At 38.2% G+C, this 23,056-nt stretch overlaps 1 protein-coding gene across 1 annotated transcript; it reads left to right on the forward strand.

Moving 5' to 3' along the window:
- The first annotated feature begins 10,135 nt into the window (after positions 1–10,135).
- On the forward strand, positions 10,136–17,833 carry SRSF3 (serine and arginine rich splicing factor 3). Its single transcript, XM_011354533.2, has 6 exons — positions 10,136–10,291; positions 12,032–12,239; positions 13,529–13,663; positions 15,831–15,869; positions 16,116–16,202; positions 16,375–17,833. Exons 2-6 carry the CDS (start codon positions 12,034–12,036, stop codon positions 16,400–16,402), a joined length of 495 nt encoding a protein of 164 aa, XP_011352835.1. The 5' UTR covers positions 10,136–10,291; positions 12,032–12,033; the 3' UTR covers positions 16,403–17,833.
- The last annotated feature ends 5,223 nt before the right edge of the window (positions 17,834–23,056 follow it).

Here is a 23,056-nt window from a genome sequence, read left to right on the forward strand (position 1 = left end):
GGACATCTGGTCATGTAACATGTTGTTCCTGGAAGAACGGAGGAACGTGAGGAGCTGAAAAAACAAACACACACCCAGCGATGCCAAACACAGTCTTTCCAAATGGCTACAATTTCTAAGCATTGCTGCTTTCACTCAAGTTATCACCAAGCTTCAGAGCCAGACTTGGGGTTTGAATCCCATCTCCATCCCTTACAGCTGTGTGAGCTTGAGCAAGTTACTCAATCTCTCTACATCCCAGTTTCCACTTGTTTCAAGTGCTACAGTGACATTTTCTAAATCAGGTACAATCCAGGAAACCACAGGGTGAAAATTATTGTGTGTGTATGTGTGTGTTTTGGGGGGGAGAGGTTGCTACATGTAGAGAAAAGTGTAAGGGCAGTGTCAGGGAAATAGAATTACTCAAATGCTCTCAGCTAACCAACAAACTTCAGTGGTCATGTGACACCCCTAAACTAGAAAGAAATCAATCAACTGATGATTATTGGAAACCATGAATCAATTTTAAATGAAATTTTTAAAGCCAAATTAGATTTTAAGTATTTTGGATCTTCAGTAAAAAAGACTTTTATTTTCATTAAAATATAATTATATAAAATTAGACCATACAGAGAAACAAATCTCTAAAAAAAATTCTTGACCATCTCACCACTTAGGCAGAGGTAAATGCCATTGTTTCTGATACATAGCCTTTCCTACTTTTTTATCTCTTTCTATATATTTATGCATGTGTGTATGTATGTATGTGCATGTATATATATATACATGTATGTGTGTGTGTATATTATGTATATAATAAATGCTTGTGTGTGTATATTATATACATAATACTTATATATTTGAAAAATGGATCATACCTGTATTGTTTTGTTACCTGTGTGGGGTTTTGTGGGTGTTTTTTTGAGGGGTGGGTTAGAATAGTTGTAAATCCTCTTAAAACCCATGAAATGGCCACCAGCCTCGCCAGGTTCCTTATGTACACAATTCCTCTTTGCTGATTCAGTGTTTTCCAAACTTTCTGATTCTGCGACATACTTTGAGAGGACTAAACTTTCCCAGGACACAACTATAACCTGAAATGAACAGCCTTCATTTGCAGGCCCAGACCCTTAAACTTAAAACACAACAAAAACTCTTCAAGCAAGCTATAGGTTTTTGTCTGGAGAGTAAGGCTTTTTTTGGGTATATTTGTAATTTAACTTCTAAAGTATGTAGTAAGCATACACCAACAATCAAGCCCTGCACCAAGAGGCTAGAAAGAGACCAGGTATAATTGCTAGGGGTGCCAATAGAGCTCATGGTCTTTCTTTGCTCTAAGACCAAGACTAAGGATTGCTGCAGAGCTTCTGGACAAGTGTAGGCAGGGCTGGAAATGAGAGCTTTCATATTTATCTTTGTTGAACATTTGTTGTCTTCTAGGTGTCAGGCGGCTTCCCTCTCCAGGCAGGCAGGGCTCTTGTGGCTGGCAGGAAAGGGGTTTGGGAAGAAGCTGGGAGTGAACCTGTCTCTTCTGAATTACTGAATGTAAATGTTTCATAATCTATAAAATGCTACACTATTATGACATCAGCAGCAGCATAATAATTTTTTTGCCCCTTCTCTTCCAGTTCTTCCCTTGTGGCTTCTCTCCTTTTCAATTTCTCTCTCTCTCTCTCTCTCTTTACTTATGGAAATTTTCAAACATATAACAAAAGTAGACAGGAGAGTATAATAAACCCATATACCCGATACCCAGCTTCATCAATTCTTAGCTAACCGTCAATCTTGTTTTATCCTCTATCTATTTTCCCATACCTGTATTATTTTGAAGCAAATCAAGAATATCATATCATTTCATGTGTATTTCTGCATGTATATCTCATAGGGACCTAAAAATCATAAGCATATTCTCATAATTCTTTAAAAATTAATCATAATTCTTTAATGTCATTAAATATTTAGTCAGTGTTCAGATCCCACATTCTGGTCTAGAGTCTAAACTCTGATGTATCATATCTATAGATTTGATTTATTAGTCTTAGTTTGGGCTGGTATAACAAAGTACCACAGACTGGGTGGCTTGCAAACAACATCAATTTACCTCTCATTGTTCTGAAGGCAGAAAGTCCAACATCAGGTTGCCAGCATGATCAGGTTCTGGGTTGCAGACTGCCCACTTCTCCATGTATCTTCACATAGCTGAAAGAGGGCTAGTGAGTTCTCTGGCCTCCTTAAAAGGGCTATAATTCCATTTATGAGGCCTCCACCCTCCGGACCTAATTACCTCCCAAAGGCCACGCTTCAAAATACCATCACATTGGAATTAGAATTTCAACATAGGAATTTTGTGGGGCCACAAAACTTAGTCCTTTACGTTAGGTTTATAAGGGTTGCTGACAGGCTTAGAACACTTTTGCTTGTTATAATTTCCTTTTTTTTCCTCCCTCTTTTTAAAATTGAGGTGAAATTTACATAACATAAAATTAACCATTTTAAGGTGAACAATTCAATAACATTTAGTACATTCACAATGGTATACAATCACTGCCTCTACCTAGTTCCAAAATATTTTCATCACCCCAAAAGGAAACCTGGTACTGTGAAGAAGCTACTTCTTACCACCTCCCTCCATCCTTGACAATCACCAATCTACATTCTATCTCTGAATTTATCTATTCCAGATATTTCAAATAAATTGGATTATACAATATGTGACGTTTGTAACAGACTCACTTAGCATAATGTTTTCAAGGTTTATCCATGTTGTAGGATGTGTCAGCACTTTATTTGTTTTTATAGCTAAATAATATTCCATTTTATGTATATTCTACAATTTGTTGATCCATTGATGGACATTCGGGCTGTTTCTATCTTTTGACAATTGTGAATAGTTCTGCTATGAACATGCATATGCATGTACTTGTTTGAGTACCAGTTTTCAATTCTTTTGAGTATATATCTAAAAGAGGAAATACATATAGGATAATTCTATGTTTAACTTTGTGAGGAATTGCAAAACTTTTCCACAGCAGCTACACTGTTTTACATTCCTATCAGCTATGTATGAGGGTTCTACTTTCTCTACATCCCCACCAACATTTGTTATTTTCCTTTTTAAAAACAATTATTTTAGCCACCTTAATGGGTGTGAAGTTGTACTTCTTTGCAGTTTTGATTTGCATTTTCTTAATGACTAATAATGTTGAGCATCTTTGCATGTGCTTGTTGGTCATTTATATCTCTTCTTTGGAGAAATGTCTATTCAAGTAGTTTGCACATGTTTTAATTGGTTCTTTGTTGTTGAGTCGTAAGAGTGCTTTATACTAGTTCTGGACACTAGACTAGTATCAAATATACGATTTGCAAATATTTTCTCTCATTTTGTAGGTTGTTATTCTGTTTCAGCCCCAACTGTTGCAACACAAACTATGTACTGCAACTCAATTCTGACATTAGTCACCCAGAGTTGGCATCAGACGCTATAGATTTAAGGATGTGGTAACCATAAGACTGCCTCAACTTCAGATACCAGCCTCAATTTCTGGGGTCTCCAGGCCACCTGCATTTTTGTGGCTAAAAATGTAGGGGATTTCCATGACCCCCTCGCAGAGCTCACAGTATCGATAATTCATGAGAATAATTCACAGAGCTCAAGAAACCACTACACTTGCTGTTCCATTTTTATTATAAAGGATTGGATCAGGAAGAGCCAAACATAAAAAAGCATACGACAAGGTCTGAGAGGGTTCCCAACACAGAGCTTCTGTGCATCAGCCTTCCAGCACATCAATGTGTTCGTGAACCGGGAAGCTCCACTGAACTTCAGTCTAGAGTTTCATTACGTAGGTTTGGTTGATTAAGTCATTGGCTACATGATTGAACTCAGACTCCAGCTCCTGCCCCTCTCCCCAGAGGCAGAGCAGGCTCAAAGTCCTATCCTTCTAATCATATGGTTGCTCAGGAAATTCCAAGGGTTTTAGAAACTCAATGCCAGGAACCTGGGACAAAGACTAGACATATTCTCTGTTACAGAACAGTTGCCTTTTCAGTTTCTTAATAATGCCCTTTAAGGCACAACATTTTTAATTTTGATGAAGTTCAAATTAACTATTTTTTCTTTTGTTACTTGCGCTTTTTTTGCCTGAGCTCATCGTATCTAGGAAACTATTACCAAGACCATGAAGATTTACCCCTATGTTTTCTTATAAGAGTTTTATGGTTTTAGATTTAATACTTAGGTTATTGTTCCACTTGCAGTTAATTTTTGTATATGAATGAGATAAGGCGTCCAGCTTCATTTTTTTTTGCAAGGGATATCCAGTTGTCACAAATACATTTGTTGAAGAAACTATTCTTTCCCCATTGAATAATCTTGGCTCTTGCCAAAAATCGGTTGGCTATAGATACATGGGTTTATTTTTATACTTTCAGTTCTATTCCATTGGTCTATATGTGTATCCTTGTGCTAGTACTACAATGTATTGATTATATAGCTATGCAGTAAGTTTTGAAATTGGGAAGTGTAAGTCCTGCAAATTTGTTCTGATTGTTCAATATTATTTTGGAGTACTTAGAGCCCCTTGCAAATCCATATGAATTTGGGGATTGGCTTTTCCATTTTTGAAAAAAAAAAAAAAAGGCCTGTAGAATTTTGATAGGAATTGCACTGAATCTAGATTGCTTTTGGTAATATTGCCATCTTAACAATATTAAGTCTTTCAATCCATGAACACGGGCTATCTTGCTTGTTAGAATTTTAAGTCAGCTATAATAGATCTTTGAAATATTCAGAAAATAAAGTGTATTAAATGCACAAGTGTTGCTTGATATCTTTAAAAGAATTAGATCTGTTAAGTGTGTAAATGAAGTTAATTATTTAGGGAAATTCTGCTTAATCTTGATTCAATTAAAGCTTTACCTAAGGACGGTGGGAATTATTGATGATTTTAAAAAACATTAGAGTTTCTGCAAATAAAATAATAATGATAGGGTTAGCTTAACTATATGAAAAGAACTAGATTTAAGGATTTGAAACTTTGATAAATTTAATGTTAATCAAAACACCAGAATCAATTATTATTTCTTTCCAGACACAAGAGGCCCCCCTCAGAAAATGAAAAGTTCAGTTGTCACCTGGAATTGTCTATGTGGAACATGGAGAAAGTCTCCTGGGTGCACCTACTTCTAATATACCATTACAGCAGCTCTCCGAGCCTTCCAGAGAGAAACATAGTAAGTACTCAGTTAACGTTTATAGAGTGAATGAATGTGACTGATTCATCTTGCTCTATTGAAACCACTTAATAGGAACTTGGTAACCTTCTTGTTGATATCTGAATGAACACATGTATAAAATGAACATTTTACATACTATTAATTTTAAGTCTATCCCTCACTTTTGTGCACAGCCACACTAGCTTTTTTCTTTTTTAAAAAATTCTTCTGACTTAACTACAGGAACTTTACACATTCTGTACTCTTCCAGGAACATTCTCTCACTCCTCTCAATAACTTTGCCCATTAACTCTTATTTTTGCACAATCACCACTTCCTTCGTAAAGTCTTCTCTGGTTTACCTAGTCAGGCCAATCTCTCCCATGATATATTTGTTCTTAAAGCACCATTTCCCTCCCCAGACCATTTTCCACATAAATAATTTCACAAGTACTTGTGTGATTCTTTCTCTAATTTCCCTCTATATTGGAACTTAGACCAGTGCTGACAGCCTGAGGCTTTGTTTTGGCTTACCACTTTTTCCTCCAAATCCATCTCAGTGTTTGGAAAATAGAAGAAGGTATCTAATAAAAACTTCTTGAATGAATGAATGATTGTTAACTATGAAAGATGATCCAAAAACTGTTTCAGGGAATCATATAAAAATACATAGAAGAGTGGTATCTCAAAGTATCGAAGCAATTAATTAAAAAAAAAAAGCTTAAAACTGCAAAAACACTATTTTCACAGGATATGAGTTTTTATTTATTTAATTTTATTTTTTCTTATGATAATTTATTATAGTAAGAAAGTTCTTGATTTTTAAAAAAATTTTATTTAAGTATAGTTGGTATACAATATTATATTAGTTATATTAGTTTCGGGTGTACAATATAGTTATTTGACATTTTTATACCTTACAATGTGATCACTCTACTAATTCTAGTGATGATCTGTCACAATACAAACTTATCACAATATTATTGACTACATTCCCCTTCACTTTTTTCTCCCATCCCCCACACCCTTCCCTCTGGTAGCAGTCCCTTTAGTCTGTTTTTGTGAGTCTGCTTTTGTCTTGTTTTGTTTTTTTTAGATTCTACACATAAGTGAAACCATGTGGTTAAAATGAGCTTTTAAATGATTATTTGTTGTAATTGTATGTAGTTATTTTCCTTTTGTCTTGGTGGATCAACACTACCCAATAGAAATATAATGCGAGCCACGCATATAATTTTGTGTTCTAGTAGCCACAGCTAAAAAAGTATAAAAAATAGATGAAGTTAACTTTAATAATATATTTTTAACACAATACATCAAAAATATTATCATTTCGACATGTATTCAATATAAAAGTTAATACTATGATATTTTACCTTCTTCTTATAGTTTGAAATCTCATATGTGTTTTACATTTAGAGCATATCTCAGTTCAGACTCAAATAGCCACATGTGCCTAGTGACTGCTGTATTGAACAGCACAGACCTAGATTAGTTTTCCAGTCTTCTCTGCTCTGCTCTGTGCCCTGGGAGGCTGACTTTTAGGCTTCCATCATCCGGCTCTTTCGCACTCAGGTTTCCAGATGGCTTTGTGCTATAGAAGTCACCATTAAAAGATGGGACTATGGGAGAAGAGAATAGTCCAGTTCTTCCACCTCTTATCTTCCTGCCTCCAAGGAAAAAAAACCAACCAACCAACCAACCCATAATTAGGCTACTGCAGTGCCTCTACCTAAGGCCATAATAACCTCTTTTCATAGCTGTGGCACTTGGCTGGTTCTGGTAATCCTGCTCCTTTCCTTGGCCCATTAGGCCTGAGAGCTGCTTCTGGGAGTTCTCTCTTCCCTTGTGGGTTTCCTTAACTCTGCCCATACATCTATAAATAATTACCTCTTCAGTAACCCTTTGTTGAGTGTCCTGCTTCCTGCCACAGTGACTAAACCAAGTAGTTAATGAACTATTGTTATGGTCCATACTCTTATTAGCTTTTCCTTCATGGATACTTGAAGTTAACTACAATATTTAAACTATTAATTCGTATACGTAGATATTAATGCCTAGCTATCAGAAACTTTTTCTTTTAAATTAAAAAAAAAAGTACTTAGTGGAATTGGTAACAGGTGAAGTTTTTAAAATTGGAAGACAATTTAGTGCCATGGTTCTCAACTTGAGGTAGTGAAAATTCTATGTCATAGTAATTTCAATATTTGGAGTCTTTCCATGTACAAGTGACCGGGGGGAAAAAATCACAACTCAAAGTGGCTTAGGCGAGTTGGGGGAAGAGGTAGGGAACTTGTATGTTCAAATAACTGGGAATCACAAAAGTGGAAATGGGTTCAGGGCTTCCTTGATAAGAGGCTCAGGGCTCTTTATTCCCCATTTCTCAGCTCTCCTTCCCTTTAGGTTAGGTCCACCACAGGCTGCTTCTTCCCTTCTGGAAACAGGATGGCTGCCATGGCTCAGGAACCCACTAGTCACAGGAACTGAGCATATCTTTCTCTGATTGGCCTAGTAGTAGTGCTGGAATTAGTAGCTAACTGTTCTTGGATTACTCATCCATTCTAATTGGGGTAGAAATGGGGACTAAGAACTGGAACGATTTAATTAATCAGAGGCGGTCACGTCCCTACCCTGAAAAAGTGGGTTGTAGGGCCCAACCACATCTGAGTCAGTAATGTGGTCTATTGTGAGAAAGGTAGTTCCTCAAAACCGAGAGATGGTCACTAAAACATATGATCCCCATTCTGTCCCCACCACGAAATTCTGATGTGTCTTCTTGGAGCTTAATGTGGTTCTAGTGTCTAGAACAACCGGTTGGTGGTCGAATAGATTTAAAGAAATATTAAAATATTCCATAATTTAAATGGATAATTCACTTGGCTGCAGTTACCAGAGATGGAAAGTATGTGTGGATAGCCAGAGGAGGTTCAAAATATATCCATGAATACGGTTGGAGGAATTAAGAGTGCTCCATTGAAAGACACATGCTAGACTAGCGTTATACATATAAACAAACATGAAAAAATAGTAGCAAAGAATGGGATACTGAGATGTGAAAAGAACATTTAAAGAGTCAGCTTTTTTTTTTTTTTTTTTTTTTTTTTCTTAAACAACAGAAATTTATTTTCTCACAGTCCTGGAAGCCAGAAGTTCAAGTTCCTTGTTGGCAAGGTTGGTTTCTCCTGAGGCCTCTTTCTTTGGCTTGCAGATGAGCTAGACAGCATTTTTTGAGCAGAGATTGTGCCAGGTGATTTACATATATATTTCTTTTACTGAATTAAATAATCAAAAAAATATGTATTGATCACCTGCCATGTGCCAGAATTGTTTCCGGGCCCTAGTGATGCAGTAGGGACCACAGCAGACAAAAGCTGAAGTTCCTGTGGGAGGAGACAGCACTTAACAACCCTGAAAGACTGGTATTATTATCTCATTTTACAGAGAGGAAACTAATCCTGAGACAGGTTAAGAAATTCTTCTCAAGACATCTTAGCAGTAAGTGTAGCAGTCCCCTAATCCAGGACTGTCTGATTTCAAAGCCCTTGCTTTGGCAAAAGAAAACATTAAAGAGGAGAAAGTTTCCATAGAGGAGGGGAGCAAGTCAAGGCAAATATAAATGAGCCAGAAGAGAAAAACATTTAGAGAAGGATAGAAAAATAAGAAGTGAAAGAGAGTTTGCTAGAACCACATCCCCCACCTGGAAATGACACAGGTAAGGAAGGCCAGCCCCAGGGCCTGGCTCAACAACTGGAGTTCTTTCCCCCTCTTCCCTTGCGGTATGAAATTCCAATTTTACAGGTAAGAAAACTTAAGTCCCAGGGCAATTAAATTTTGGCATTTATTTCCCCCACTGTGGAAAAACATTTTAGAACCACAATAAGAGATAAGGCAAAAATGTCTAGGAGAGATAAGACACAATTAGCATATCATTCAGCTAATGACCGAACATACAAGTTATTGTCTTCTTTTTCTTGAGAGCAGATTTAAATGAATTTCATTCAGACACCAATGCAAAAGGGGAGAGGAGAAAGTTTGAGGACATCAGGCAAACTTCTCGATGAACTCACTGTTCCAGAGAGGGAGATATTGATTTTTCTAACACAATCGTGGTATTTCTCTTCCACTATATAATTATTTTTGCGGCTCTGTATTCCTAGGGGGAGTGGAAAAGAGGAAGGTGTGAGTGGCCCACGAGCCCCTACTCCACCCCCAAATCAATACAGCAGCCTTTTTTTCCAGGAGAAGGATTAGGGGTGCCCTTCCCGGAATTTGTTTGGGGGCCAGAATTTAAATTCAGTCTTCTTCAGGAACTTCCTTTCATTGTTATTCGCTAAAGGCGATAGTTTCTAGATGGCCTGGCCGATTTCATTTGCCTTTGGAGTTTCTATTAAACACTTAAAAAAAAAAGAGTCCAGGCCGATGACGCCACCCGTCTCTGCCAAATCTTGCAGTTGGGTGAGAGGCGGGAAACCAGCCAGAGTTGGGCAAACTTTCCAGGATCAGGCTTTTCCTTAAGTGTAGGACTTGGGCGGGCACAATCTCGTGACAGCTCGGTCACCAACAGCTCAGTGACCTTGGGAGCAACTCTGATGCACGTTTGTAAACGCGATGGTCTTAGTTCCAGCCTAACCGCTGGCGAGGGTTATTAAAAGCAAATGAATCTATTAGTGTTTGGGACTGACGGCAGTAGTGTTAATAATCTCAGCCTATTTGGAGATGAGGGAGAGAGGAGTGAGGGTAACTTGGAAGATCGGCAACGGGGGAACACCTCAGGTAGCTCCAAACTTCTGGCGCCGGGAGAGCGGCGGCGCAAGTCTCCATAGACCGTGTAGCGCGGCCAAAGCGCGCTCCCAGCAACCGCGGTTCTAGTTGCGTTTGCGGCCGTACGTCACGGCCTTCTCGGCTTCTCATTGGGTGAGCCCGCCCAATCATGTGACTCCAGCATGCCGTATAAATAGGGGCAAGGAGAAGGCGGAGGTCCGCCATTTCGTGGACGCCGGGTCCGTGAGCATATCTACGGGAGCTGGGCGGAGGGGAGCGGAAGGCCCGTCCGAGGGTGTGTGGATTTGAGCCTCCGCGTTTCTAACCCAAGATTTCGGTAAGAGACCAGCGTCCAAAGGAGTGAAGTGGGAGGTGGAACTTGAAGAGTATGGAGGTTGGGGTCAGGCCCAATGGCGGTGCCAGATTGAGACAAAGAGACGCCGCCGCCATTTTGTGACGTTCAGCACGGGCGGTGGCGAGGGCTCCAGGCCCGCCAGAGGCCGTCCCTCGGCCTTGAAGTGAAGCTGTTTGTAACTCTCCACTGGGGGCTGAAGTGGGGTGTGGGATTACCCGAGAGTTTAGGCAGAGGGGAGCTGGTAACCATGTTGTATGTACTCCAGGCCGCGGCCTTGCAATTTATGGCGCCTTTTTTTTTTTTGCACCACGTTTTCTTAGGGAGGTCTTAGGATTTTTTTCCTCAAGTCACTAATCAAGCTTTCTGTACTCATTTTTCTTTTTATGTCATTTCAGTTTTTAAAGCTGAACCTAGTTTTGTTGTTTTTTTAAATCGATCGTTTTTGAGCAGCATCGTTCTTGTTCTCATTAAACTGTAGGTCTGAAACTGGTCACGGCAAAATTTTTAAAAAATCAGCCCCGGCAATGATTTGGTTTCACCTCCTGAGCACAGGGTGGGGTCACGCAAATAGGATGTGTGTGGACTGGATTGGTTTTTTTTTTTTTTTTTTTTTTTTTTTTTTTTTTTTTTTTTTTAAATAATCCAGAGCGGGGAGAACGTGGTGTTATGAAAAACTCTTGAGTATTTGAGTAGGCTGCTCTTCCATGCAATTGAAAGTGGCCTAAGGTGAATAGAATCATTGCCAAGGCAACTTTGTGGTGAAGGTTTATCTAATACAAACCCGTAAAGTGCAGTAAATTCTTTCATAACAAATACTTAATCTTTTCCACTTGAGGTAAAATTAATATAAGATTCATTTTAAACTACAATTCGGTGACAGTTAGTACATTCATAATGGGGAACCATCACATCTGTTTAGTTACAGAACATTGTGATTTTTCCTCCTGAGGAGACCTGTACCAATTAGTAGCCACTCCCCCTTTCCCCTGTCTTTACACCCCAGCCTAGTAACCACTAATCTGTCTCTAGATCTACCTGTTTTGGACATTTTTCACATACATGGAGTTGTGTGCACCTCTGTGTTTTCTATAACTGCAATTTTAAGGTTCATCTACATTTGTAGTATCAGTACTTTACTGAATAATCCATTGTATGGATAATACATTTTGCTTTAACCGTTGTTGATGGATGTTTGGGTTAATACTCTCTGGCCCTTAAGAATAGTGCTGCTTTTGAGGTACATTTTTAAAAAACCTAACAGTCTTGTTGCTTTAGAAATGAAGCTGGTTAAGTTTTGGTGTTAAGGCACATTAATATTGTTTCTAGTTGTTTAGCCTTAACTACTTCTCTTCTGCATGTAGCTCATTTGGTTTTGAGTCCCCAGTATTTCAATATTTGCTTCTGAGCAGGTTATCCATATGTCTAAGTGCCTTATTTTCAAGGTTAATTGAAATAACGGGTAAAGTTTCTAACTCGGTGCCCAGAGTGTAGTAAGGGCTCATCCAGTGTTTTTCCTTCGCTTTTCAAGGAGGCATTTTTTTTCTTAAGCAATTTGTGCTGACTTCCTGGCAGTTACCAGGAAAGATTAGGGAGAAACAGGTGATTCAAGGGTGATAATTTTACTTGTTTGGTGTTTAGTACTTCGGCATTTTTCCCTAAGGATATGTTTTTCACTGTGTATATTGAGTAAATCTTCAAACAGAATTTTTTTTTTTTTAACAGCAATGCATCGTGATTCCTGTCCATTGGATTGTAAGGTTTATGTAGGTAATCTTGGAAACAACGGTAACAAGACTGAATTGGAACGAGCTTTTGGCTATTATGGACCACTCCGAAGTGTGTGGGTTGCTAGAAACCCTCCCGGCTTCGCTTTTGTTGAATTTGAAGATCCCCGGGATGCAGCCGATGCTGTCCGAGAGCTAGATGGGAGGTAATTTGATTGATTTTTACTAATGGTAAATATGTTGCTTGTGTTTCTCATATTTAACATTTCTGGGATATGTAGTTTTGGATGACTTCTTGGTTATCTGAAATTGACGTTACTGGATATAACACATAAAACTTTTGCAATCAGAAAAAGGACAACAGGTTTACTGGAGATAAGTAGGAAGTTTTTATTGGCCGTTGAAGAAAATAATTTAATGGTCAATTCTTAGGCAGATCAATTGCATCCAGAAAAAGGTCAGAACATTTTAATCTAAATTCTCCACGGTGTCAACTGTGTTGTCATTTTTGAATTGTTTTCAAAACAATTTGGAATAAAATATTTTCTTTCAGTAAGAATGGCCACGGACTGATGATTGCTGTAGTTGAATGATGGTTACATGAGGGTTTATCGTACCATTATCTTTTATGTGTTTGAAATACTTCCTTAAGGAAGTGTGGATTGTATAGCCGTTTCCCTTTGTAATTAGTGTCCAGTTAGCTGGCTAATAAATAACATTTGAGCCTTAACAGTGAACAGGTGTTGCCTTTCTTCCTCCTTGTAGTTGGCATTTGGAAAACCATTAGATTTCTTGAAACCAAGGAAAACTTAATCCTTAAGCTCCCCTCAAATTAAATGGTTTGAGAGTTGGCTATAAAGCTGTATAAAAGGTTTTTTATCCAGGTAGATAGCAAAAAAATGTTTCCAGGGCCCCACCTTTTTCCACTGTCGGAATATGGTGGCTTATCTAAACTAAATGGTTATGGACTGATGAAGAGGTGGGCGATAATTGCCTTTTTCTGCTGCATTTTCTTACATGTCAACTATCAAGGGATTATTGAGGAGCAGGGTTGATATAAAATGGCCAATTGTTTTTGTCCTGTTTAATTGCTTTGTTTACATGGACAATTGGGGGAGAGGAAGACCAAACTTAGTGTAGTAAGGTCAGTAAACAAGTGCTGGGACCTAAAGGAAGAAGTAACAGGGACAGTAGATGAACTAGTTCTTTGAGGATGAATCCAGAGGTTTTCACACTTAAATTGCAACTGTTAAATTAACCTTGAGCCCAGTATTCAGACTGACTTAGAGCAATAAAATGTAATGAAGTTAGTTGATTTCCTTTAAGAAAAGGGGAAGCAAAACTTGCTTTGGTATTAAGGATTCTGGAGGCATTCAGATGTGTTCTTTGCTAAGAAGCTAAGTAGGAGTGTGTTTTTTGTTTTTTTGTTTTTTGCTTTAAAACATATCTCTTAGAAATTCAGGTTGGCTGTTTTAAAATTAATGTTTCTTCCTAGAACACTTTGTGGCTGCCGAGTAAGAGTGGAACTGTCGAATGGTGAAAAGAGAAGTCGAAATCGTGGCCCACCTCCCTCTTGGGGTCGTCGCCCTCGAGATGATTATCGGAGAAGGAGTCCTCCACCTCGCCGCAGGTACTTGAGAGATAGCGTGGTTAGAGGTATTGCTGTAATGGAGTAGCTAATAGGAGCAGGTATTTCTCTTAAATTTGTTGGTGGGTTTTAAACTTTGAAGAATCGGAGGTTTTTATGAAACATTTGCTGGGTGTAGTTTGGGGTATGTGAGTTGTGCTGAGTGTTGGCTTTTGTCTTTAGGTTCATGTTGGTAGTCAGTAACTTCTATCTTGGATCTGTCTTCTAGTTCATCTTCTAGTTGCATCTTTCCAAGTCTTCCCTTGTACTTCAATTTAGGCCTTTTTCCATTTCTTGACTCCATAATGACAAACATTACATTCAACTCTAGCTCTTCACAAAAATGTGTTTTCTATTAGCACGATTGTAATATTTATCAAACAGGCAGCTGTTTTAATGTTACAACTGGTAAAATAGAAATCATTCTGAAACGAAAGTCACTGACCAATAAAGGGGGCGATAAAAGTAATCCCAGTCATCTGTTCTTCAAACCCAAATAGGAGAGAATTCAGTTTTTTTATAATTGAAAATGGCATCATTCTTGGACCAGACAGTGTTGTTTGGTTGCTATAACTCCACATCTCCTCAGACCTTCAAAATAGTTTCTATAGGACTGAATTTACCTCTTACAGGTGAGTGAAGTCCTTCTAGGAGATAACGAGTTCAAAATCTTGCCCCTTTTGCTATTTTGAAAAACAAAACACACTGTTGCCCATCATAATAAAGAGTATTTGTTAGCTAATAGATGGTTGTACTGATGGCTTGTTTTTCATTTTTTTTTTGTGCTTTTTGGTCCATCTATTAATAAAAATGAACCCCGTTACAGAGTCACCATCATGTCTCTTCTCACCACCCTCTGAGTCTGCATTAGCCAGTCAACTAGCCCTTTCAGCGTCATGTGACCAGCGCGCCCCATTCAGCTTGGCTGGTGTCGTTTCACATGACCCAGGCATGGCCAGTCGTCAGGTTGCACCGCCCTTTGGTTCCCGAGCATGCTGTTTTCTCTCAGCCTTCTCTCCAACCTTAACCAAATCGGCAGCAGCCACCTCGACCGCCCACACATTCCTGGCCAATCAGCTCAGCTGTTTATTTACCAAATGTCTTCACAACAACTACAGCAGCAGCCTTCGGCTAACAAAAAAGCAGGAAAAATCCACAACACCCCCTTCGCCAACCAACTAAATCCAACGCAACATCTGGCAAAACCTTTTCAGCAAATTCTTCCTGGCCGTCAGTCCGGCAGCCTCACCTCACCATTTCTAGCTTGTTGAAACCCAAAACTAGTAAGTTTTTCCTGCTTATACAGTTTACTGCTGGTTAAAATAAGGAGTAAGCGGCTTAAAGTAATTCTTTTTTCTGGATCAAAGGCTGGCTGTGCATAATTGAATGGTAATGTACATATATATTGCTTGAATAAAACTTTTAAGGGTGATAGGGAACTCATAATGTAACTTAGACCTTCCAGTGGAACTTATTTGCATGTGTGAGATGCCAAACTAAAAATTTTAATAACTAACAGATTTAGCTTTCCTTTCTAGCAAAAATTTGTTCACTCCTATCACCTTTAAATGGTTTTACTAACCGTTTTCAAAATTTTAAAAATTTGGGGGTGAAGTGGGCCAAGCTAAGGTAATTTTGATAAGTCTAAACACACTCTTAAATGTGACGATCACAAATGCAGTTCTAATGTAGCACTTAATGGCATCAATATTTACACCTAGCGCGTTTTCACAAAATTACACTATCCACCTGGTACCTAAGTCTTGTCATGGACTTACAGGTTTGCATGGGTTCCAAATACTGGTTTATGGTACTGTTTTTGGAACTACTTGTGGGACTACATTTTGGTGTGGTGTTTTGGGTAGTGAAGTTAGTTTGACATGAAGTTTTGCATTGGACAGATCTGCTGTGAAGCATTCTTTGTTAAAGTGAATCCATGGTTGGAATACCTGCTTTTCACTTGAGCTTTTGGTTCCTTAATCCTTCTGTGCCTTTTTTTTCTTTTCTTTTTTTTCTTTTGTTTTGTTTTGTTTTGTTTTGTTTTTGGACGATGGGTGCCAGTTCTTCGGCACATTCACTGGGCCCAACAGTGAGAATGAAAAGTTGGGAAATGCCTCACGCCATAAATACTAATTGACAATTAGCCTAACTTTCCTTTTTCTGCTTTTAGATCTCCAAGACGGAGAAGCTTCTCCCGCAGCCGGAGCAGGTAAATAACTGCCTTTTTTTGGCCACGTTCTCAGAAATGGTAGTGTTGCCGTCATTCCCAAATTGTTTTCCAAATGATTTGGTTAATGGGCGTAGACCCTTGACTTTAGTAACGAATCAGATGGTATATAGAACCAGTGTGGAGTTGTAAGACTGAAAGAGCTTTTAATTTTCAAAGACTTTCTACAAATGTTTATTGTGTGTAATCCTGAATGGTCCCATTTTTCTTTCCCCTCTGCATTTATAGGTCCCTTTCTAGAGATAGGAGAAGAGAGAGATCACTGTCTCGGGAGAGAAATCACAAGCCGTCCCGATCCTTCTCTAGGTCTCGTAGGTAAGATATTCAATGACTTGAGCCATTTAAGACCTTGCATACATAACATATTAGAAACAAATGAGTCTTTTCTCAAGCCATTTTGATAATATTTTTATAACTTCCATAAAACATTTTGATGTTTTGTTAATTGTCACCAAGTTACAGATGCAACTTGTGTTTTTTTTTTTAGCCGATCTAGGTCAAATGAAAGGAAATAGAAGACCAGTTTGCAAGAGGAGTGGTGTACAGGAAATAACTTCATTTGACAGGAGTATGTACAGAAAATTCAAGTTTTGTTTGAGACTTCATAAGCTTGGTGCATTTTTAAGATGTTTTAGCTGTTCACATTTGTTTGTCTTGGAACAGTGACAAAGATGTAATTCTCTGTGGTTTGAAATGGATCTTCAGAGGCGTATAATACCAAGAATTGTTACTTTACAATGTTCCCTTAAGCAAAATTGAATTTGCTTTGAACTTTATTTAGTGGTGCATAGACTGATAGATAATAAACCTCTTAATTCCTGCCCAGCTACAGTGTGATGTTTAATGTGGAAACAACTGGCAAAAATTGAACATAAGATTTTTTTCATAGCTGGGATGTAATATGCAGCTGTGGTTGAACATGCAGTCTTCAAAAGCTGCTGTGAACACAAGCCAGCAGGTAAAAACTAAAGCTGCACTATTAAACTAGATTAGTGGTTAAAATTTTTTTTTCTTTTAAACCCAACTCATTTTCACACTGGGCAGAGGTCTAGTTGGTGTAGAATCTAAGAATTTTCAAGAAAGTTAGTTTACTTTTGCTTTAGGTTATAAGTTTCTTATGTGATTGCTGTATGTGAACACATATCTCTCTATAACATTCTTTATTTGGAAATTTGAGACTATTCAAGATACCAGTGTCCTGCCAGTTTAAGGGTACATTGTAGAGCTGAACTTTGAGTTACTGTGCAAAGTTTTTTTTTCATGCTGTCATTTGTAATATGTTTTGTGAGAATCCTTGGGATTAAAGTTTTGGTTACAAATTGTTGTTTAACCTGAAAGCTTGTTTTTCCTTGCAAAACTAAATCTGTGAGCTTGGTATCAAGTTCAGGTATAACATTCCTATTGGAAGCCATACTTATTTTCTTGTAAAAAGTGCTTTTGAATTAATAAAATAATAGCATAATTGTGTAATAGTTGAACCCACTATTACCATAGTTCTTGTCCCATGGAAAGCAGTTGGTTACACAAATCTTAGAAACGAAATTGAGGCTTTTGAAGTAAAGGAGATACGTGGTTGTCACCTAAGTGATTGTTAGTACTTACCATATTTTAGAAGTAGAAGCCAGTTCAAAGTCCATGATACTCAGTGACCAACATTTTAAAGTTTAGCAGCCTGGTACATTATAACCCAAAGTTGGCCTTAAAAAGGACTTTTATCATTAGCATGAGAACTTTTCCACAAAGCTTTAAAAATTGCTTCCATTTTATATAATTTGAGGTGTTGCATGGGAATTCTAAATTGATACATCATGATGTAAAATTCACTATATGGTTTAAATGTAACAGTGCAGAATTGAACATGGAGGCATGCATAACGTTCCTCTTAGAAATCCAGAGGAGTTGTAATTTCAAATTTTTGTGCAATTAGATTAAATTATAATGCAACACTCTTGTGGCTTAGTTTTCTTAAATGTGCTTTTAATGATAATTTTGGATTATTCTGTACTGACTTTAATATGAAAGAAGTTATTGCATTAAGAGTTGACTCTATAAGGATATTTTATAAATCATAGGTCCTAAACAGATTTCCAGTGATCCTTAACTTTTCATGCAAATAACAAGGGAGGAAAATCATCGGTGTCCTAAAGGAAAATTGGTATCAGTGAGATTCAGTATGAGCCTTGTTACAGAGGACATTTAAGACTACCTATTGATTTACTGGGAGCTCTAGTTTTGAGACTTTTGTCTTTCTGCATTTCCTCATAGCCTAAATACTTTTTTGTTAGGGTCAAGGCAAGATAGCCAAGCCATACAAGTGATATGGTACACCAATAATTACACTGCTCTTAATAGGCATTTAGATGGGCCTTTTGGGGAGGGGTAGTATACAACTTCGAGTCTTAAATTGGAAGGTTCCTGTAAAAAGGATAATAGAGTATAGGTATTACGTGGTTAATACAGAAGCTGAGATAAAATTAGTATCCTGGAGTTATCCTTACTTTAGAGTCCAAATCTGCAATCTCTTCAACTAGAAGTCTACAGCACAATTTTATGGTTGGTAAAAAATCTGGAAGATAGAACTTGTTAAACTCTTACATTTTACTTTTAGGTTGTGGCTATTAAAAGTTGTAGAGTTAACTAATATTTAAAACAAAATTTTAAAATTACAGGTCCCATTAGCCAGTTTGGTCATGCATCCTCTGAGTTGAATCCAGTAGTCACCAGGACTTTGACTTGTGGTGTAATGACTACTGGTGTTCACTAGAGGTCACTATTAATACTTGGTGATAATTTAAACTAAGGATTATAGTTGGTTTTTAGGCTGTGAAGACTGATGATTTGTGGTTTTCATTTTATCGTGGGTTACTTCTGAACTCCATGTTTTAAACAGAAAGGTGAAGACAAAAATTAGCCAGAGAAGTTTAATTTTATGAGATGCAAGCTTATGTACTGTTTTTGAGTTTTGTTTAGGTACTTTTTTTAATGTTCCTTACAAAGATGATGTGATCAGTAGATGGCATCTCCACCTTTGTAGTTAGACTCACCCATATCTGGATGGCAAGTCCTGGTTCATGTTAGTATAGTGCCTCCTTATCAAGAATAATGTTGATCACAAATTTTTCAAAACATACACAGCCTGATTCCAGGCCCATGGCTCAAGTTTTTCATGGTCGTCTAGTCCTGTGTTATTTGAGAGTTTTCCCAGGTGATAACATCCCTGGTTATATAAGAACTGCTGGTTTAGTACTTTGTCTTAATGCGCTTTTATTTTCAGAATCCCGCTATTGGTTTAGTTGCTAGATCTAGGTGGTGGTGATGTCCTCCAGTTGTATATTTTTATACTGGACTGTTGCCTTCTGGTTTTCCATTTGGGGCAGGGAAGATGTGAAAGATTTTTATAATTAAAGTAGCTGAAGAAAAACTGGATGGGTTGGAGTATATTTTTATCAAAATAATCTGATAGTGTTAAATACGATTTTATATCCACGTAAATTTTCTTCTATTAAAGATTCATTGGATACTTCAAAAAAATTCAACTGTGACACACTTGTGAGGTTCTGAGACAAGATCATTGAAAATTTGATAAACCTAGTATATCTGCTTGGTTTTGTTCATGTAACTTTTCCCTTATTGCAAAAGTTCATAATACAGTATTTAAGACTTATTTGGTATCCCAGTTCTTTCTCTATCTGGAACGCATGACAACTACTAAAATGTTTCCCAGACTAACATGAAATACATGTGTGGAACATTACTTTCCTCATCTCTGACATGCTGGCCCGTGGACCTGGAGTGAGGTGGAATAATCTTTAGTTGAGGGCCCTTTGAAGCTCCTTAGCAGAGGAAAACAAGTGAATTGAGTCAGATGGCAGTGGCAAAGGCAGAGCTCACAGATAAGGAAAGGCTAAGTGAAGAAATGAGTCGTCATGAAATAGTTTAGAGGGCAGGAGCAATTGAGTGTACAACTGCACTAGGGTTTAGAGGTAAAACTGAAAGGATTTTAAAACTTAGTAGTTCCAGTCTGACTTGTTTTGTTAAAGCCACACTACTGCCAAATAAGCAGGCGTGGGCTAACTTGTCCAGCTTTGTACTGGCAGGAAGGCCAAGAAGTTGGGAATGTTAGACTGTACTGGTGAAATGGCTGGCTTGTGTATCCCAGCTGTTTGGGGTTTAATGGGGACGAGATTTACTGAACTAGCAGTCCTGGTAAGACTTAACAATGACCTGAAATTGGCTTCCAGAAGTGAGCTGGGAGTAGAAGTTGCCCACATTATAAGTAGTAAGGAGTAGATTAACACACTGATAATTTGGAAAGGGCCAGGAACTGAATTGAAATTAGCCACCTTTTGGGTGCTGGAAGCTTTAGTGAAGACCATTGAGGTAGTCAGGAAAGTTTAAAAAAAATTTTGTCCTGCCGCTGCTGTGGCCTGCAGCAAAGGAAGTGTCTTCAAATACTTTGCCAAATAGTATGCAGGGCCTTTCATGTGGTGGTTAAGCACTTGAGAGGTACACTGTTAAGAGAGGGCAGAAAAAAGCTCATATTATTCAGTACTCATCCTACTAAACAAGTGTATTTACATCTCAGGCCCCCCTTGACTTCAAAACCCTACATTTTTACTTTCTCAATTCAATAGTAAAAATGCCATTTGGTGATTGTCAGGATTTAGGGCACACCTTATTGTGAAACCATGTAAATTGAGCCTACATTGGAAAATAGTGACCTTCTAGTCTTTATAGAAATAACTTGTTAAAATTTTGTCTTCAAGAAAGGCATATGTGATGAGCGAGTATTTTTACAGCTAGAAAATACTAATGATGTGTACTTGAGCTTTTTCCATTTTACCCATCTGAAGCATGTACATCTGAGATATACGAATCTATACATATGCCATCTGGGCAAGTACCACAGTGGTTAAACAGTTAAGATTTCTTGGCAAAGGCCTACCTAGTTCTGTCTTGATGCTAATTGATGCTCATTTTAATGTGTCTAAATGTCATTGTCAGGAGGAACAGAACTGTGCTAATGTGGATGGGTTGACATTCTGTCCATGTTAACTGTTAACTTTATGCTTCAAAGCTATGACTAGTTGCTGTGGCTGATCATCAGTCTCCTGACCTTGATTTCAATTTTATCCTTTTTAGGGGTATGAGAGCAACATTGCTGAGTTTTGCATTTTTAGACGAGGTTCGATAAACATCTAATTTAGGGACTTTTAACTTTTTAAAACTTTATAAAGTGCACAATTTTTTCCTTTTTTTTTTTTTTTTTTCTTTTAATGGAATCTTATGGGGAACACCACAGAAGAATTCCAAGGCCGGACAAGGCTGTGGTAGAGATTTGTGATAGGATTTTGGCCTCAACCAGTTGGCCCAAGGTTAGGAGTCTTGTGTAGCATTTCTTAGTCTTGGGTGGAAAATACTGGTCTTGGTTAAGCAGGCTCATTTGATCACTTAAGATTTTGACAGATTTGGAGCTTAAAGCCGTTTAATTGTCCAGCAGTACCTGCATTGTGGTTGGTTTGGAAGAATGCTCCATTCCTTTCTCAAATTTGATTAATTCTCAGGTGTATGGAAGGAAGGATTTCTAAGGTAAGGTGTAAGTACATGTGCATTATCTAAGACTTGGTTCCTGGGAACCAGGAATTTATTGGTTCCAACTTTTTGGATTAGACAGCAGTTAACAGGAAGAAAATGATTCAAAAGGCTATTAAGGCAGATATGATCATCCTGCTTTATTGAGGAAGAGATTGAAATACAGAGAAGGCTGGACAAGTCCAAGGTTGCAGCCCGGCGGTGATTGAGATGGAACAGTGTAACCCAGGTTGCAGGATCATGTGTAGATTAACTGGTAGAGTCCGTTAGTCAGTTCCTAGTTCAGTACTGTTTAGAGATGAGAACATAGATTTGCCCAAGGTCACACAGGGACACCATGGCAGTGGCAGAACTGGGACAAGGACTTCTAATCCAGGTGCTCGTTCAAGGGAGCAATATGATATTAAGGCTTTGAAGCCAGTAGCCAGAGTGAGTGGCAAGCTACATAATTTCCAGAGTTTCTTTTTTCTCATCTGTAAAATGGCGGATAACAATAGGAAACAACTATCTTCTGTTGATATCTCGAGAATGTATTGATGTGCCGAGTATGTGACACTCAACAGGGTATGACATAGTGTTCTATAAACAATAGCTGTCATGTGGCAACTTCACCCTAGTAAGCAGTAAAGCCTTCAAGCTTTTAGCAAAATTGATTGCTTTCGGTGTTGAACAGGCAAGAGTGTCTGTTCTAATGCATTCTTACATTTCCTGTGTATACTGGGAGTGTTTCCACTGACCTTAGTCCTCGCTCAATTTTGAATCCATTGTCCAGTTTGAGGGGACATTGATTTGTGTGGTCCACGGTCAGGATAGATATTTGTGGTTAAAGAGGTCTGGGCAGATTTAAAGGAGCTTCTGAATTTGGATGGGCAGATGGGAAAGGATGAAGGATTAAAACTGTTAGATGGCTCTTTAAAAAAAATTTTTTTTTTTTTTAAATTAGGCCAGTCCGGATTGATTCTGTTTTGAGAGCAAGTCACTTCTTTATTTTCTTACTTGTAAAGTGAGGGTAACATACCTCATAGGATATTACTGATGAATCTTTGTGTATGTCAGTTTTTTCCACCTTTTGCTGCACGTTGAAATCAACTGGGGAACTTTTGAAAATACTCGGGCCCTGTCCTTAGAGGCTCTGATTTAGTTTATCTGAGCTGTCTATACTTTAAAAGTTATCCAGCTGATTCTAAAGAGCAGTCAGGATTCCAATGTTTTTATCCCACAGTGGTCCTATTGGTCAATTTGCTCTCTATCCCAGTCCCCCCAGGTGTCCCTGTATATGGAACAAGGCACATCTGTACCCTTAGCCTAGTGCTCTGCCCACTGGCCACACTCTCTGTCCATCCCTGTTCTTAACTTTGCTAGGAAAGAGGCAGCCCTGGTTCTGTTTCTGTTTCTGTGCAAAGGTTGTGGAGCTGGACTGAAAACTCCCAGCATTCCTAGGGCACCTTCCTTGGTGTTACATTGCAGTTGGATGTGATTGTCACCAGAAAGTACTGCTTTCCTATTCTCCATTCACAGTGCTGGTGTGGCTATCCCTTCAGCAAGATATGGGAGAGAGGCAACGAGCTGGAAAGGGA

Source organism: Pteropus vampyrus, unplaced genomic scaffold (genome assembly GCF_000151845.1).
Source record: "Pteropus vampyrus isolate Shadow unplaced genomic scaffold, Pvam_2.0 Scaffold18, whole genome shotgun sequence".
Classification (NCBI taxonomy): Eukaryota; Metazoa; Chordata; class Mammalia; order Chiroptera; family Pteropodidae; genus Pteropus; species Pteropus vampyrus.

Coding starts and splice junctions, on each gene's coding strand:
- SRSF3 (XM_011354533.2), top strand. CDS start 12,034: ATGCATCGTGATTCCTGTCCATTGGATTGTAAGGTTTATGTAGGTAAT. Junction 13,664..15,830: donor AGTCCTCCACCTCGCCGCAG/GTACTTGAGAGA, acceptor TTCTGCTTTTAG/ATCTCCAAGACGGAGAAGCT. Junction 16,203..16,374: donor TCCTTCTCTAGGTCTCGTAG/GTAAGATATTCA, acceptor TTTTTTTTTTAG/CCGATCTAGGTCAAATGAAA.